The following is an 18,769-nucleotide window of genomic DNA, read 5'->3' on the forward strand; positions in this document are numbered from 1 at the left end:
GACAGGAACCAGGAACAGGCTGGGAGGCAGGAACCAAGAACAGGTGGGAAGGCAGGGCTCAGGAGTCAAGCAAGTAGGCAGGGTCTGGAGTAGAGCCAGCCAAGGATTTCTTTGGTCACTAGGACGACTTCCTGTACCTTTTTCTGGTTTAAGTAGAACTTCCCAGAAAATTGGTGGGGCTGGACGTCTCCCCCCGCCAGGAGCTTTGTAGTTGGGGCCCTTTGCAAACTAGAGCTTCACTGGCCCCTTTCTCCAGTCAGTTAGGTGAGCTGCTGGGTTGTGGCTGTGGTCTGAGCACTACCTGAGGACCTGCAGGCCCAGGTTCAAGGCCCATGATTAAGGCTACGTTTTAGTCATGGGTATTTTTTGTAAAAGTCATGGACAGGTCACGGGCAGTAAACAAAAATTCATGGCCCGTGACCTGTCATTGACTTGTACTATATACCCCTAACTAAACCTTGGGCCAGGGGACTGAGACCCCTGCTGGTGCTGTGGGATCCCTGCTGGTGCTGCCGGGGAGGGTTGGCAGGGCTGGCAGGCTCCATACCTGGCTCCGCGCAGCTCCCAGCAGCCAGCATGTCCCTGCAGCTCCTAGGGGAGGGAAGGCCAGGGGGGCTCCGTGCACTGCCCCCACTATGAGTGCCAACTCTGCAGCGCCCATTGGCCGGGGTGGGGGGGAGTGTGTGCCAGTGTGTGTCCTGAGACTGTGCCACAGCAGCCAGTGCATCTGGCCCAGAGGCTGCTTGGGCAGCCCCAGAGCCAGCTGCACTGGCCGCTGCAGAAGTCACGGAAAGTCACAGAATCCATGACTTCCGCGACCTCCGTGATAGACACACAGCCTTACCCATGATCCCTCACAAAATGTGGCTTGCAACTGAAAGTAATCTTCTTTAAGAATATTACACAGCAGACTGTCTTCACTCCTCCGGTCAGGATGGTTGCAGCAGTGAATCTTCTTCCTTCCCCTAAAGCTTTTGCATGAGCCCTGCTCCTTCCTTCCAAGCTGCTCTGTTTGCTTTTTTCCTAGTTCCCTTTTCTTCTCCCACTTCCCTACTGTGCTGCCCTGAACTGAGCAACTGGTAGAAGGAAAGAAGTGAAAGAGAGACAGCTACTAGCTGCAACTCCAGCCCCTTTAGGGAAGATCCTCCTTCCCCATTTCCCCTCCCTGCACCTTGTCCACAGCCTCTCATGCACATAGAAAGGGATGCTCATAGGGTTTCACTTCCCCCTCTCTCTCATTCCCAGGCACAGGCTTAGTGAGAGGGCACAGAGAGCTGGAAAGAGAGAGGATGGCTCCATCTCTCCCAGCAGTTCATTTTTAAAAAAATTGTTGGGGAAGAGAGGTTGCCCCCACTTTCCTGTATCTAGCTTTGCATCTAGCAACAATGGATGAACATATTAGCTGGGGTTTTCATCACTGAGCTTCAGAGATAACAACCTAGTAAGGGGGGACTGACCTCTCCTGTAAGTTTTGTCTTGACTGGGATCACAGGTGCTTTTAACACTTTTACTGTCAAGGGCCACCATCTTCCCTGAGGGCAGTTTGACTTTACTTGCATTGGGAATAATGGAAGGACATCAACATTTTGAAAGTGTGTGTCTTTGATTAAGGGAAACTGGTGGCTTTACTCCAATTGAGAACAGTAGGAGATGTCAGCCATTTTGAACGAGGGCACTTCATAGATTTGTCTGTAGCAGAACATTATTCATCAGTCCTGCTGAAGAAGAATATTTCAGTTATGAAAAATAATGGTAAAAATGATTAAAGGGAAAAAACCTATTAATCCTAAAATAAAAAAAATATTTAAAGTGTAGCCATGCATCAGATTTCAGTGAGTGTTAACTCTACGGGAAGTTTGAGGAGTCTATCCTATTTCTTTAGCAAGGTGACCTGGGACAAAAAAAGTCTGACACAGGATGCTAAATTTCTTAAATCAACCATTTTCAAATTAATTTTAACTCCTAAACTATCAGAAAATTAATTCTTTTCTGTAATTACTGTAATTAAGTACTGTAAGTACTGTAATTTTGAGGAGCTATGCTGTATTGTATAACAAAATGGTTGAATCCCTGTTTTAAATGCAAAACTGAATTCAACCTTAACTATGGAAAACAAAAGCCATGATTCAATAATGTATAGAATGCCTTTCATCCTTAAAAAAATAATAGAATTCTATATAGGCTTAATCAGTCATTGCTGAAATGTAGCCAACTCTTAGGAGGAAATAGTAGCCGTTCTGTACCTGCAACACTGCTCTGTAATTTTTTAGTAGAGGGAAGTGTACAAACATAATTACTACGAGTTGTATATTTTTATTTGAGTAAACTTTCTTTGAGTATTTGGCAGTATTAGGAGATTAACTGGCAGATACAATCCCCAAAGAAGGTGGGTCTGAGGAGATCTAGTTAAATAAGAGTGCCGGATTGCTCTTTCAAAATGGACCTCCACTTTAAATATCTGAACTCTAAGTAGCAGCTTTACATCTCTTTTTAATACAAACATTTGTAAGACATACCATATAGGCTTCTTTGTATAAAAATATTCTAAGACCTTCAGAATCAAAACTGTCAAGTCCAAGTTGAAACTATTAGTATCACAGGCTTGGTCCTATTTGATTTTCCTGAAAAACCTTGGTAATAAAGCAATTGGAGCCAAAGACATACAGGGAGTATTTGTGTCCATCCAGAAGTACAGCAGTAGAACCTCAGAGTTATGAAGACCTCAGGAATATTCGTAACTCTGAACAAAACATTATGGTGGTTCATCCAAAAGTTTACAGCTGAACATTGACTTAATACATCTTTGAAATGTTATTATGCAGAAGAAAAATGCTGCTTTCCCTTTATTTGTTTAGTAGTTTATGTTTAACACAGTACTGTACTGTATTTGTTTTTTTGTTTTGTTTGGTCTCTGCTGCTGTCTGATTGCGTACTTCCACTTCCAGTTCGTAACTCTGGTGTTCGTAATTCTGAGGTTGTATTGTAAGGTATCTGTGAAAGTGCCAGCATGTCTGCCTCCTCCGGAACAGTACTAAAGGCATTGTGTGTTCTCTCATTTGGGAAAGAGGTCTGTGTTTGAGATTCCCCCCTCCATCCCAAATCTGGAAGTAATCACAAAATGCTTGAAACACCTCTTAAGATGAGTGTTGTGATGAGGAGAGGCTGAGGGAACTGGGATTGTTTAGTCTGCAGAAGAGAAGAATGAGGGGGGATTTGGTAGCTGCTTTCAACTACCTGAAAGGGGGTTCCAAAGAAGATGGATCTAGACTGTTCTCAGTGGTACCAGATGACAGAACAAGGAGTAATGGTCTCAAGTTGCAGTGGGGGAGATTTAGGTTGGATATTAGGAAAAACTTTTTCACTAGGAGGGTGGTGAAGCACTGGAATGGGTTACCTAGGGAAGTGGTGGAATCTCCTTCCTTAGAGGTTTTTAAGGTCAGGCTTGACAAAGCCCTGGCTGGGATGATTTAGTTGGGGATTGGTCATGCTTTGAGCAGGGGGTTGGACTAGATGACCTCCTGAGGTCCCTTCCAACCCTGATATTCTATGATTCAGCTCAGAGTTCCCATTAATATATTGCCCTTGCCAGGCAGATGAAGGGGCAAAGGAGTGATTGAATGCATGATACTCCATGACCAAAGCTATGCACAGATTTTTGACACGGTGAAGAGTGAGTTCTTCGTTGTCATTTCGTATAATATTACAGAGGGGAAAATGCACTGAAGGAGCATTAAGGTTGCAAAGCCAAGCACTCAGAAGTTAGAAAATGCCAAAATTAAGGTTGCCCAGGCAACCTTAATTTGGCTCCTTTCTGCATATGCATTATGCATATGCATATCTTTAATTACATAATCTCAGACTATTTTTTCCACAGGGCCTTGTCTCATTTAATGTACAGGATGGACAGTGCTTACTGAATGAGCAGCTATGCAATATTTCATTTTATTCTCATCATTCAGTGTGTGGCCCCATGCATTATTTATTGCATCATTTATTTCCTGCTCTGAGTACAAAATTAATTTCCTTGGGGGGGTTTCTGTGGTGCTCATCTGAACATCTGAGTTCTTCACATAAATTAATGAATTTATCTTCACAGCACCTATGAGAGGAATGATGGTGGCATTATTCCCATTTTACAGATGGGGAAATAAGGCACAGAGACGCTAATGTCAAAAGTATCCACTAATTTTGGGTGTCCAGTTTGAAATGCCCATGGCCTGATTTTTCAGAGAACATAGCATTTTATAGAACGTTATTTGTTCAGAGCACTGGTCTCATTGACTTCATTTAGAATTCTAGGTACCTCAAGTTGGGCACCCAGAAAATGAGGAACATGCACTTAGTGGTCATCTGTGAAAAGCTTGGTTTAAATGATTTGCCTGGCATTACATAGGAGCTCTATTGCAGAGGCAGGATTGAAATGAGATGACAGTCTCATTCATACTACAACTCTGAATAATCCCCAGAGCAGGTATGGATAATAAGAATATCCAATGTTGTAATAATTAATGCTAACAAAGTTTAGAGGCTAGATTACACATTATAGTTTAGGGTTGAAGCTAAACTCTATTAGAAATTAGGAGGGTTCTTGGACCTTCCTCTGGAACATATGGTGCTGACCATTGTCAGAAACAGGATACTGGACTAGACTGATAGATCCAGTATGGCAATTCTCATGTTTCTATTTTCCTACCAGTATTTCCAGATATGGTGGTGTCAGCAAATGCTATTACTCTACAGGAAGAGCCAGAATTTAGGTCAACATGTAGAAATACAGAGCACAGTTAAAGCACCGCCTTAACTCGACCCTGCAGAAATATCATGAGCAAAAGATTTTTTTTTTTAAATCCTTTTAATCTTATCTGGGATTACAGACACTATTATGCTGTAATGTAATCATAATTGTATGGTTCTTGTATAGCGTCGCAGCAGGGCAGAGTTAAGGTTTGGGTGCCTTAACTCTGCATTTCCATGTATAAACTTGTTTGGATTTCTTCTAAATTTAACCTTTCCTCTTTATTTCCTGTGTTTGTAGTGTTTGTTTCTGGTGTAACTATAAAATCTCTGTCATGTTTTTACCCGTAAATTACTGCTTTGTACTCAACCTTAACTCCGGTTTGACATAGTCTTTATCTGGGAAATTAAATTGTTAATATTCAGGCTGATCTGAATGTCTAGTGGCAGCCCAAAACACTGCCATATGGGGGAATCAGATGTCAGGTCCTGAACTCTGTCCTCAGTTCCTAGGCCTTGAGGGGATGAGAGCGTTTATGGTAAAGGGGGAATGCCTTGTATCATTCTATAGTGGAGGTAATGTTGACTGATTTAGAAGGCATTTCTCATCATCCCTCTACAATGAGAGAGGAGGGATTTCTGCATTATGAGGAAATGAAAGTGCAAGATAGTGACTTCCCTCCCAAACACAACAAAGCACATTTTTATCTGATCGAATTATATTTAAACTTCAGGAGATTTTACATGAGTCAGTGATGTTAAGAAACTGTCATGTTAATAAGATTTTCAGTATGAATTTATTTGTTCATTATTTCAAACCTGTTTTGATTAATTGTTGATTACTTCCAGGCAAAATTAGGTAAGACTTTTTCTTCTCGTTCATTATGACTGAGGATTTTGGGTGTGGGTGTGGGGAAGAGTAGGGTGGAAGAGGAATTTACAGCCAGAGGGAAAATTCCTTGTAACATGTGACTCAACTAGAAGAACAAAGGAATCATAGTTGCAAGTAATCCAGTATTTGGTCCAATTAAAATCTTTACCATTTATATTTTCTTCTTGTTTCAATAAGATGGACTTCACATATTTATATGAACATGCAACTAGACTGATAGGCACTTGCATGATTTTGCACACTGCTGCATGCTGAGCCAACTGCATTTGTGTTTCAGTCTAGCAGTAAATGCTTTCTGCCTTCAAGCTGAAGCTTATTTAGCTTGGCTTATCTGGTGCTGCTGTAGCAACCATCAGTCTCCAGGCAACTGAGGCACATTGACCTCTTGGTTGAACTGAATGTAGCACTACTTCAATTTAGCTGCCTGAGACAATAGTGATGGTGTTGAATGTGAAAAATGTGAAAGTTTCTAGTCTATATGCAGTGAAAGAAAACAAAAATATTTAGGTGAAATTGAATGTTTAGGTGTGACTTTCAGAATATTGTACATCACTTTGTATAGTGAACCCTTTGTTTCAAGCTTCAAAGTTCATTTCTGATGCAAAGTGCTTACAGGCCACATATAAAATGTAGTGTATTTTGAAAGCATCCTTCAGAGAGCAGTTATTCCTTGGACTTGATTATTGCGGATGTTTGTTTCATCATTTGAATAACAACAAAGAGTACTGGGCTTTATTTAGGAATTTAAAATACCAATGTTTATTGAAAAACCAGCTCACTCATTACTACTAATATTTTGATATTATTATGGAATAATTATGAATAAGGTTTTTTTTTTAAATTACAGGTTATTTGTAGCATTAGTAGTTACCTTGGATCAAGTTGGTTGATTTTGGAATACCCACATTAAGAAAATAAGACTACTGCAAAATATAATTTTGATAATGATTTTATTGCTAAATCAAATCCTGCTGTCTGGTGCCAGCCAGGATAAAGAATTAATTTGGGATTTCCAATATATAGGTTCTTGGTTTTAAGGAAGACTAATTTTCTTTTAAGTTTGATATTATCACAATCAAATTGGTTAACTGCCATGAGGTAGTGAAGTGGAAGGAATAGGAAACAAATTGACGTAAAAGGGAATCCAGAATCTTACTCTGAATGAAAGCTCAACATTATTTAGGTTGTGAAGGAGATGGTGAATCCCCGGAATCTTATACCTGTAGGCCCTCATTTTGAAAAATTATGTAAGTTCTACTCTAAAAGAGTTTGTACCCTTATGTGATATTTCAAAATTAAATATTGTTATAGTTAATTTGCCCATTTGTTAAACAATTAGAGTTGAATTAATGAATAATTTACAGAATATCCAGTTTAGTTAACATAGAAGAGATCAGTAAACCAGTAATACAGTTGAGATTATAGATGTTTCACATTACTGGAAGATAGAAGAACGTCTACCCTTGTGGTTTTTAATGATTTGATGTGCCCTTGTTGTACAGTGGGCAGAGGTATAAATTAGTTTCTGTAGGTGTGCCATTAATTTTTCATTTTGCCTTTCAAATCCCACTGTGGTTCCCAGTTGTATTCATTCTTGCCTCTCAGAGAGAGTATTTGAGTGCTTTTGTTTGAAGGGTAGGGTTTTTTTTTTCCATTTAATTGAAAGATTTATGCCTAAATTTAATCAAAACAATTGATTTCTCTTAAAACCAGCATTTGGTTATCTGTTTTTATAGATAGAATCTTCATCGTGGTTACAGTTACTTAAATTACTTGCCTTCTCTGTGTTGATCTAAAAATCAATATAGTAGTTTAATTATTTAAAATCATAATACTGAAGGAATATTCACAGTTTGCATATACTTAAAACCTGATCTATATTTTAATTTGCACACCAATGGAATTGTCCTTCTTGGTTGAGAAGTTGTCTTTTTCACTTCTAAATTAGTATGAGACTTCTTCTGTGATTCTTCTATTTTCATTTGTCTAGCATGTTCTAATAGAATTCTCTAGTCAAATTGTTTTATTTCAAATAATTAAATAGTGAAAAATCTTGCTTGTTGAAATTTTCCTATGGATCGGTCAGCCCAGTTAATAAAATGTTAGTTTTGCCATTGATGGAAAAGTTTACGGGCTTTGAAGCACTTGAGTAAGGGCCAGGATATTTCTTTCAGAGCGGGAATAACTAAAGGCTACAGTAGGTGTTTGATTTGTTTCCTTCTGCTGACATAGAAGTGATTGGATAAAGTAGGGTGACCAGATGTCCCGATTTTATAGGGACAGTCACGATTTTGGGGTCTTTTTCTTATATAGGCTCCTATTACCCCCCACCCCCGTCCCGATTTTTCACACTTGCTGTCTGATCACCCTAGGATAAAGTGGGATTTGCTGTAGGAAGTTCGTGCTGTCCCCACCTTCAGTCACCAGTAGTGCTGTGGGCTCTTGCACTGAAGAAGCAATAAGATGCATTGTTTTAATGTTTATTGTGAAAACCGTATGAAAATTGAAAGAAGACAAATGGAAGTGTTGGCCTTGGGTTTTCAGCGGAATCACAAGTTTCAGTCCAAAAGCAGTTCAGTAGACACTTTCTATTATTTATATGTCCTACATTACTTCATGCATTTGGAATGTTGATATGGTGACTCTAGGAAATAAATGTTGAAGCATTTAACTGCATTGAACGTTTTTCTAATTTTGGTTTTCGAATCCCAGCTGTGTTTCTGGCTATCAGAAAAACACTAGAAAGTTTGACTGAGCATTTTTTCCACAGAAAGTTTAGTTCTAGATTGTGCCTTTAAAACATATCCCTCACTTGTGGTGAGGAGTTCCAGAAGTGATGTATTGCAGCAAGTACCTCATAAGTAATTCTGTCTGACTCAGCCAAAATTTATTCTGGGTTTCCCTGGGAGTGTATGCTGCTACAGCAGCAATTTAACCACCCTTTAAATGGTATGGTGTGGAGCTAGCAGAACTGGAAGGGGGTAGGGCCACTAATAACATGGAACAGAGGGTTCATTGCCTAGTGAAATTATAGCTGGTCCCCGTATGCTGTCAGAGAGCCAATCGTAATCTGGTGCCAAATTTATTGTTGAAATTTGTAAAACAAGAGGGTTATAACAGTCACATACATTGTTTTATCATACCTTTTAAAAAAGGGAAAAGAGCAGGTAGCCCCAAAAGCAAATTTCAACTGGTATCAGTCTACATCTACACATTTCAAGATACCAGTTTTGGGTGAAGCTTGATAAACTGCTGCCTCTATTATTCCTTTCTTTTCCACTGTTAAATCTAGATTACAGTACTTGAAATGGAAATATTCTTTTTGTACCAGAAATTTTGCAATGTCTTCCAAATCAAAGACAAAACTAATATGCACTTTATTTTTAATTACTGTGTATTTTGAAAATCCTACAACATGGTTTTGTGTAGAGTTTTTTCCTTTAGAAAGTTTGCTGAAACATGATTAGTATTGACTGGTCAGCATGGTTGCTATAATTCATATAAAACAGGACATCATGACATGGTTATGAGTATTTTCTGTCACAAGACTTGCATTAAATATGTGAAAAAATAACAGAATTAGACCATACTATTATGGCCTTAAATATACTATTTTGCTGTTCATATTTGAGGCACACGGGCAACTTAAGTAAGAATAAATAATTTTTATTTTAAAGAAAAATTCCATCCCTCATTTAATGACCAATATCTCTGGGCTAAAATAGGCAATGAAATTATCTTCAATTTACTTTAAAGAATCACCAAAATATTGTGGTACGAAACTATTAGCAATGATTATATTTTTAATCAAAACGGAAGAAGTGTATTGATTAGATATAAAGCGATTAAGAAGCAGTCTTGGAATTGGTTGTTCAGCCCATTCTTGTTGTCCTATCATGAATGAAGGAGAGTTCAGTAATGGTTTAACTACAATTAAATCCCTCCCCCTTCTTTATGGAAACTCAACTGTAGGCATTTCAGCATTAGCCTAAACAATGGTTTTGAATATGTTAAGCCCCTAACAATTAGGGAGCAGTTTGGGGCATTGAATAATGTGGAATGATGCAATTGAACCTGACAGCTTCAATAGTCAGCCTACTCATGGGACCTGAAAGTTGTTCACACTTGGTTTCATCTCTCATCACACGCTGAGTATTAAAACCTTACTGGTGTGGAGCTCAGACAGAAATGGGGCCTGTTATCAGAAAATATTTCATGGCATAAAACTTGAAAGAAATAGGGGAATGTGCACACTCATGGGTTCTCAGATTATCAAGACCTTTCTGATAAAAATTTTATATAGCTAACTATTGGGTTCCTTGTATTCCCTTTGATTTTCTTTCATTGGCTCCATGTAACTTTTTTTAGGCAAGAAACTGTTTTTTCCTGGAAAATTAAATTAATTTCCAGTCCTACAATCTAAAATTAGCAAAAAATATTAAACTTTATTGTTCATAAATTCTGTTCATTTTTATGTAAAGTAATACTTTTGGACTTTACTCCAAAGAAACATCAGTGCTGCTGATATCTTAAAAATATTTCACAGGGTATTTGTGTAACTTATTCAATTTAGTTGATTTGTACAAATAATTTTCAAACTTAATTAAAAATATATACGACTTTCCTTTTTACTATAGGAGAAATACATCAGAGGCCAATTAGAATTGTCATTTTTTCTTATTATAATCAATCATTCCTTGAATTATAGTGTATTAACTATCTTCATCTTGTGTTGCTTTGCTCCTTTATTGAATTTTCCATAAATAAAATCAAAATACAATATATCTCTAATTAGGCTTAAATCTATCTGTTGAAATCATTTTGAGTAAGATTTGTTTTTTCTGGGCATTAAAAATAAATATTTAGTTAAATATAAATATTTATTATTTAAATTTTGTAAAAGTACATTTCAGCCATGTGTTGCAAGTTGGCTGTTAAAGAGTATCAGCTGAAATAAAGAATGCTACTGCTTTAAAAGTGATGCATTTTAGAGCTTGTTTCAATCCTGTGACCTTAATGTGTATTGACAGGATGATTGCGCATTTTTAATAAATGCTTGCTACAGCCTGTTTCAACTGAGTGAAATGTGAAGCTCCTATTTTACCTTTAAATAATGCAGTACTCTAATACCTTCCTTACTTTCCTGTCAGATGAAGTCGTCACGTACATAGTAATACTTTTCAGATCCATATTCCTGACGTTTTCCCTCCTCATAAAAAAAATAGAGTTCTAAGTTTTACCGCCAGCTATTTGAGCAGTTCTATTAAAGTGAGCTTTTTCTTGAGGAGTTGCATAAGATGTGTGATGTCACTAGGAATTCTGTAGTTCTAGCTTACGTCACAGGAAGTCTTAAAATATTCTTTTAAAGTGTAAGCAACGATTTATATGTAGGTAGTGAAGCACCACTTGTGAAAAACCTCAGACTCTTAAATATTGTTCAAATCATGCCAATCCTTTTGATCTGGTATGTCAACCCACATAGCAAACATTTAATTTCTTTGATGTGTGTTGTTTTGCGCTTTAATAGCTTCTCAGCCGAGACTTGCTGTTCCTTTCAAGATATGTAGATCATTCTAACTAATTTCATCTAGCTCTGCTTATGAATTTTTTTGTTAATTTCAGTCTACTAAACATGTTTTGTTTTTGCCGATTATGGCAATTCTGCCACTATTATACATTTATTTGTAATCTTATACATACTACTTTACTTTAGTTTTATTAACCTTGCTGTGAATTAAATAGAATGAGAATAATGGGGGCAGAAATCCAATCTCTGCAGCAGAAGTGAGTAGTGTACCTTTTTGACTTGATTTTTTTAAAAATCTCACTCTCCTGAAATGCTAGCAGTTTGAACTTTCAAAAATTAAAAACTAATAAAACATAATTCACATTGATTAAAGGGTAGAAATACACTAATATAATTTATAACTGCCTCAATTAAACTTAAATTTGGAATATACAGCGTTTTACCTTGTTGGTCTTGTCTTTTTTAAGTATAGGCGCAGATAATACCTTTGGTTAATTTTCTGTTTATTAACGTTTGCTTCAGAGAAAGTGTTTACCAGAAATTTGTAATTCTTATTATTTGCATGAGAGGAAAAATGAAAGGCTACTAACAAATAATGCTAGTCGATTTGGAGTCATGCTATAGGTGTTTATTGAGGAAAACAGCTGGAATGGTTCAGTGCTGCCTGCCTCCATCAGTAAGTGTCACTGAACTTAGTGGAAATTAATGTACTACATTTCAGGGACATATTCACATAAACAGGTAAGTGAAAAGACTTACAGTATTTTAAACGGCTTATAACTTTTTCAGATTTATTCTAATGGAAATATTCTACAAACCTTGAAATAAGGGCCAGATTCTCCATACTTGGTGAACCTGTGAGCGTTTGTGATTTATGTTCTTATAAAAAAAATCTATTAAAATGACAATTGTCTTACAGAATTTCTTGTTCCTACATTTTATGTTTGTTTATTCTAACAGTATACTCAACAACAGAAAAACTTGAATACAAGTACTGGCCATGATTTCTCACCAGTATATAGTAAATACAGCATCATTGGAAACAGTTGTGTGAATTTGTAAAAGTCCATTCATCAAGTTTAATACGTTGGCTAAAAGCCAAACCTTAATGGCAGTGTATGATTCTTTCCAGAGACATAGTTTACACTGTGTAATATTTTTCTTGTAATAACCAGTATGTGTCTCTTGTCTCTTGTGTGCAGTTATATATGTCAAAATGTCCTGCAACTTGACTTCCCTGCTGTTCACCTTCTTTTTTACATCTCAAAAAAATAAGCATTTCATTTCTTCTTAAAAGCTTATTTGCGTATTCAGGTTCATGCTAAGATTATTGTTAATGTAATCTCACAGGTTGTGCATCTGTTTTTCTGTAAACACCAGAGCGTAGACTTAAAATCTATTTTTTATTCTGAAAAAAGTGTGTTCTTTCAGGCTAATGTAAATATCTTCTATTAGCACTGGCAGTATTATTTTTGTTTGTGATCGTATGCTTCCAAAACTCAGTTTTAAGGCAGATCTGTTCTTCGAAAGGGAGAAAGTATAAACAGCCAAGGGAGGAAGGTATTTTTATTGCATTGGATTATGCAAGTTTTTGGCCAGCCTCCTTAGCTTCATCTGTTTAAGGGTTCATTTTCGCTTGTTTGGCACAAGTCCCAGCAAAGACCTTCAGAGTTGTGGTTAGCAACATGAATGAATACAAACTTTTGACGAGCTCTTCAGTAAGTAGAGCTGGCCAGCTGCCAAAAATACAGTTCCTTATATGGGGTCAGGGCAAAACTGTGATTCGTTGAGCCCCGTATTGTATAGAAAACATACTTGTAATGGCTGTTTGCTTTCTTTAAAATAAAAACAAAACAAAACAAAAAAACACCAGGCTTCCAAGCCTATCAAAATAGGAAGTAACAAAATAGTGTGCAGGTTTTACTAATGACAGAGTAAAGCAAAGGAAATATGGCTCTGTGTAGTTAAACTATAGAGCTGGAAGGTGGACCTTTTGACCTCCACAGCCGTCTTGTGATGTAAGGAACCCAAGCATTTGTGAGACATCTGTTGTCTACCTGCCCTTATTTTGTAAATGGTTTAATAAGATTAAATAATTAGTAGGATAACCGCATGGTCACCATGCCACTAAGTCCTGGCATTGGCTGCATACTTAGGAATTGTAAGCAAGTCTACACATCCTACTTGTTGTACGCCAATCATTTAAAAGTTACAATTCAAAAATTTCTAACAATTCATATGCTAACATTTTTTAAATTTTTATAGAAGCTTTTTGTTTAATGTCTGTACCAGAAAAATAGCAATTTACACTTTAATACATTCAGAAAGTATTGCAATTATATTTCCTTATTTCCAAATCTTGATTGAAAATCATTAATTACTTTTTAAATATTAATTAACTTTTAAGTATTTTACATACTAGTAATTAATTTTAATTCGCGAGGAAGTGTCCTTAAAATAAATTAAGAATTTTTCTCCCAGACTTTTTAAAGATTGTAGTTTTAATTGTTGTCTTACAGGCAAACACCCTACCTGGATCTTCCCTCAGTTTGCCTCCATCCCACATGTATGGCAATAGGCTGAATCCTAATTCAGCAATGGCAGCACTTATAGCTCAGTCTGAAAACAGTCAAGCAGGTAAGCTTGCTAGAACTGTTCAAAGCATCTGCTTTCCTGATTTTAACTATTTAAAATATGACCACTAATTTTATTTGTGAACTCTTGGTTGGGGATTTGGTTCCTAAATGACTGTATATGGTTCTTTCATGTTGGAAGTAAATTCTTTGTTGTACTGCAAAATAGCTATGCATTTTTTACTGTCTGAAATGTAAATGTTTAAGCAGAGCCATCAGCAGGCAGGAATGCAACAATGTCTCCTGTGACTTTTGTGATTGATGTGTTCAGTTCTCTTAGTTCTTTGCAAAGAAAGTAACAGCACTGGGTTTTGTCTTGAATAGTTTAAACCTTTATTTGCATAATTCATGAAATTGCATCGCACACAACTTTGTGTGGCAGAAAGATCCTGTTAGAGAACTTCTACACTGTTTAATAATCCTGTGAATATTTACCAATTGACATTTTGTAACATCGCAGAAGAGACCAGTTTTAATGAGCTACTGGATTTGCTTTGTTTCATTCCATCTTTAAGGATTTGTTGACATGTCATAGTAGTCATGCCTGTTTGGGGGAAGGGAATGAGTTTAGCAGTTTACCAAGAATGGATCAGTCATGCCTTTGCCCTCTAAGAGGTCATAGGTCATTTGACTCAGAAAAGGGGGAGGGAAGCCTTGAAGGGGGCAGATAGGGTTATTTTACTGAGAGGCCATAGGGAAAATAACCTTTTTGAGTCCTTCCAAGCAAAACATTTCTTTATATTTATTTAATGAGGGTTTTTGTTTGTTTGTTTTAATACATTGTAGCAAAAGTCTTTCCTATGTTCTTGCTTATAAACAGTAGCAATTTTATAAAGTAAGCACTTCAATAAAATGTTCAGTAAATCTTTAAACCAATATATAATTGTTAGACGGTGGTAGGTTTTATGCATTTTATATTTTATGAGTTGTCTTGGGATGAAAAGTGTTAAAAAAAAGAAAGCATCAGGATTTGCTGTGATAAGCATACAGATTAGCTGTCCACAGCTGTGATTCATTACTTTCACCGTAGAAATTAAAAGTGGCTGAGGGGAGGGTACTGCAAATGCAAACCACGCTTCTGTGCTGTAAAACAGAAAGGAATGAAAGAACTGAACATAATCCATGGCCTGGTACACCCACAGAAATGTGTAAGGACAACGCCTTACATGCTACAGTTCAGCAGTCTTCAACTATCTACACATTAGTAGTAACTGCAGGTAGTGGTTAAGGTTTAATATATTTTAAAAATACAGCAGCTTTAAAACTCTTATCTAATAAGAGTAACTTTATCAGCTGTGAAATATTTACATTACAGGTCAAGATCTTGGAGATAATACTCGCAGCCTTGTTGGCAGGGGAGGTTCACCCAGAGGAAGTCTCTCACCACGGTAAGCGTTATTTACATTGGAGAGTACAGGCAAAGGAAACACTTTAAGATTTGGAAACTTATTTATGTTTTATTGATAGTGCATATATTTGCTAAGATTCTAAAGAATTATGCAGACAATGTACATGTCCAGGAAGTTAGGAAAATGGTGCCAAATTTACTCGAATATTAACTAAAACTCACATGATTAGATTTGCAAGATAAATGAGCTCTTTACCTAGGGTTACTGAGATAATCGAGATCTCCTTAAAGGGACCTGCTTATAATTTTCTATCTACATGTAGTATTAGCTCCACTCTATACCTATTTTTGTTACTATAATTCTTTTTTTTAAAATGTCCAAAAATTCCCATATATCATCAGATTACAATACTGGAGGTAAAACATAGAGAACATTACTATATCCAGATATTGTGTTTTCTTGCTCTAGAGACAGTGCACTTGATCTCCACTATTGAAATTTGACAATAGAATCTTCTTTATAGAATTCTTTCACTCTAACATACTTATAATTGTTGCCATTGATTTTTAAATTATAATTTTAAGGAAAAACATTCAAATAGTCTGGGGGTTTTTAAGTGCTTTGAGTGAAATAAGAGTGCTATTTGGTGATAATGGTTATTTTTTAAGAGTGATTATTTTGCATATGTGGCCTATTTGAAGTAGGGTATTTTAAGGATGCTGTTTTATGCCTTGCTTGGGCATTAGCATCAGGATTGCTCAATAGGTGTGATACCTCTGGGCCTGCCTGAGCCTCAGGTACCTCTGAGCCCAAGTCTACTTAAGCCTGATGTATCATCTCTGAGTCCAGAGTGTGTGATAAGTCATCAGGGGTAATCACCTGCAGGTCTTGTGATAGTCGTCATAGGTTTAGCCTATCCACAGGCGAGGACACAAGAGGTGATCCCTAGGCACATACATAAGCTCCTAAGGAAAGCAATCTTTCCAGTCTGCTCAACAACACTACTCTGGCCAGGAACACTCCAATTGCCAGTAATTTCAACAGACTGCCTTTGCTCTTGGTCCTGCTTAGCCTTACCTGTTTCCACGCTAGCCTGCCTTTTCTCCAGCCTGCCTTTGCTCCTGCCTCAGCTGACCATCTGGTAACTCTGACAATAGGCCTCCAAAGAATTTCATTTACTATATTATAGTATTGTAACACTGTATTTTATTATTACAGTCTGAGATCATTGTAGAAGTCTGTAATTAACAAAGCTATATTAGGTTATAATTTAATGTATATGTTATATACTGGTGGGTCCAAACCATGGGGACACTAGAGCTGTTCAAGGAATAGATTACTAGAATTCTTTAACATGGGCAAAACAATGTATTTTTCTCTAGCCTCATTCTTATAAATGGCTGAATCATTTTGACTGAAATTTTATTTAAAAAAAAATTAGCCTGAGGCAGACACCCTGAAATCAAAGTTTGGCAACGTTATAAGCACTTGAAAACTGGGTCTTATAAAAGGAAGTGTCAGGTAGCATTAATGATAGGCAGTGCCACCAGCCCTGTCTACAATATAAAAAAAGACCATACTGTGACCTGTGGTGCCTAGGGTAGCCCAGACTGAAAATGCCAAGGTCAGGGCAGGCTGCAAAAAGGAGACCATATTCTCCCCAAACTGGAGGTTAACGCTGAAGTTAGATTCACCAACCAGTCACAGACTGTGCTCCTGATCCCCCACACTGGTTATCAAGAAGCTGAAAAAAGAAATCTCTCAGCCCCCTCTATTTCATTCCAGTTCTCTGGTTCCCAGTTAGCACATAGGTCCAGTAAAATGAGAAGTTATTTAAAAACTCTGCTCACTATACAAAATGTCCTTCTGATCCCGAAAGAGCCAGCCACATTACCAGATCAATGCTAGTTTGGGTCTTACCTAAAATACCATGCTGCCAGCCAATCGTTTAGTATCTAAAACCAAATGTTTATTAGAAAAGAAAAGAACAAGAAGTGAGTTGTTAAATGGTCAGAACAATGAGTTACTATATAAGACTTCAGAGTCCATACATCAGGTTCTTAGCAGCATTGGTGAGTTTGCTGGTTTGTAAAGTCCCTCTGGAACACGCCCAAAGCATGGATGGGGTCTGTCAGTCCTTTGTTCAATGCTTCAGTTTGTAGAGAAGTTGCTCCAGAGGTAAGAAGCAGGTTTGAAGACAAAATGCAGCTGGCTTTTTATATCCATTGCCATGTGACTTGTACTTCCTTTGTCCCAAACACAAACTTACAGCACATGGGAGTCCCCTGTCCACCAGCATGTCCCTACTTGTCCTGCTGACTCCTAGGTGACGTCCCTGGCTTCTCTCAATGGGTTCATTGTATAGCTGATTGGCTTTGATAAGCCATCAAGCAGGCTGGATAGTGCTGATGCCAATCTGTCTGGGGGAATTACCCAGACGCACAGCACAAGTTTGAAATACAAACATACCACACACATTTATAACTCTCAATACAAAGATGATACATACATATAAACATGATTATCATATTTAGTCAATCATAATTTTTCCACTGATACCTTACATGGCATATCTTGTAAGATTCTTTGTAATACTGGTATCAATAATATTATAAATGGTCACCATATTCCAGACAGCGTCACACGTACCTTGCACCTTTGACTGCCTAATATAACCTCTGCCCACTAATCCATCTCTGTATCTCTCCTGTAATGTTCAAATCTGAGTAACTTCATACATTTGCCATTAAAAAAAGAAAAGAGACAGAAATGTTTGCTTCATTCTTTGAAATATGGACATTCCCCCTGCCCCCCCACCCTCCCAAATTACACTAGTCTTATATGTAGGACAGACAGTAATTAGGCCTGAAAGTCTTGGAACATCAGAAGTTAAAGTTGTGGGACTTTTATGTATTAGACAAGCTATTTTAAGACTCATTTACAGGGTTGTTTTGGGGTGGGGTTTTTTTTACATTTATTAGTTTTATTTTTTTTCTTTCTGAACCCTGTACAGTTGGGCTTATTGTAACTATACCACCTACTTACAGGTAGTAGGATACAAAAAATAGACCTAACACTCAGAAATATTCTTTATTTCATATATAGTATACTAAAGTGGAGTGGTTTGAAGATCTTATTGGCAATCATTTGATATGACCTACATAACTCACTTGTGAATTGTGCAGCCATTCCAGCTCATGCTAATAATACTTCTGTACCACTCTACAACAGTTGTATTAGATAGATAATCTCACACACATATATACACCCATACTTACAGTATAATATAACTGTTGGTGTGTATAGTGTGTATATAAATGATTTCAGTTTCGAATGGGAAGCGCTACTTTTGCCAAGCATGCCTCAAATATTATTTAACTAATATACCAACAAACATTCAAAATAACATACAGTGTATAACACCTGTTTTTAAATATGTATGTACATCCCTATATAAATGCAAATCAATATTTTAATATAATAGGCTGAGAATTTACACAGTTACATGCTGACTCTGCAATAAGTAGGAGGTAAATATTGAAGGCCACATGGTACAAAAACGTATGCCTGAAATGAGGCAAGGGCTTCTGTTTCATTGCATATATAACACACTATACAGAGCGTTCTAATTCTG

General features: G+C 37.1%; 1 protein-coding gene across 1 annotated transcript in view; it reads left to right on the plus strand.

Annotated features, from left to right (window-relative positions):
• Positions 1-18,769, plus strand: part of MLLT10 (MLLT10 histone lysine methyltransferase DOT1L cofactor) — a 206,813-nt gene that overhangs the window by 174,984 nt on the left and 13,060 nt on the right. Inside the window, exons 13-14 of the mRNA XM_065397985.1 lie at positions 13,673-13,790; positions 15,102-15,174. Of these exons, the coding sequence (XP_065254057.1) occupies positions 13,673-13,790; positions 15,102-15,174 (191 nt within the window). The remainder of the gene's footprint in view (positions 1-13,672; positions 13,791-15,101; positions 15,175-18,769) is intronic.

This window comes from Emys orbicularis, chromosome 2, assembly GCF_028017835.1.
Source record: "Emys orbicularis isolate rEmyOrb1 chromosome 2, rEmyOrb1.hap1, whole genome shotgun sequence".
NCBI lineage: Eukaryota > Metazoa > Chordata > Testudines > Emydidae > Emys > Emys orbicularis.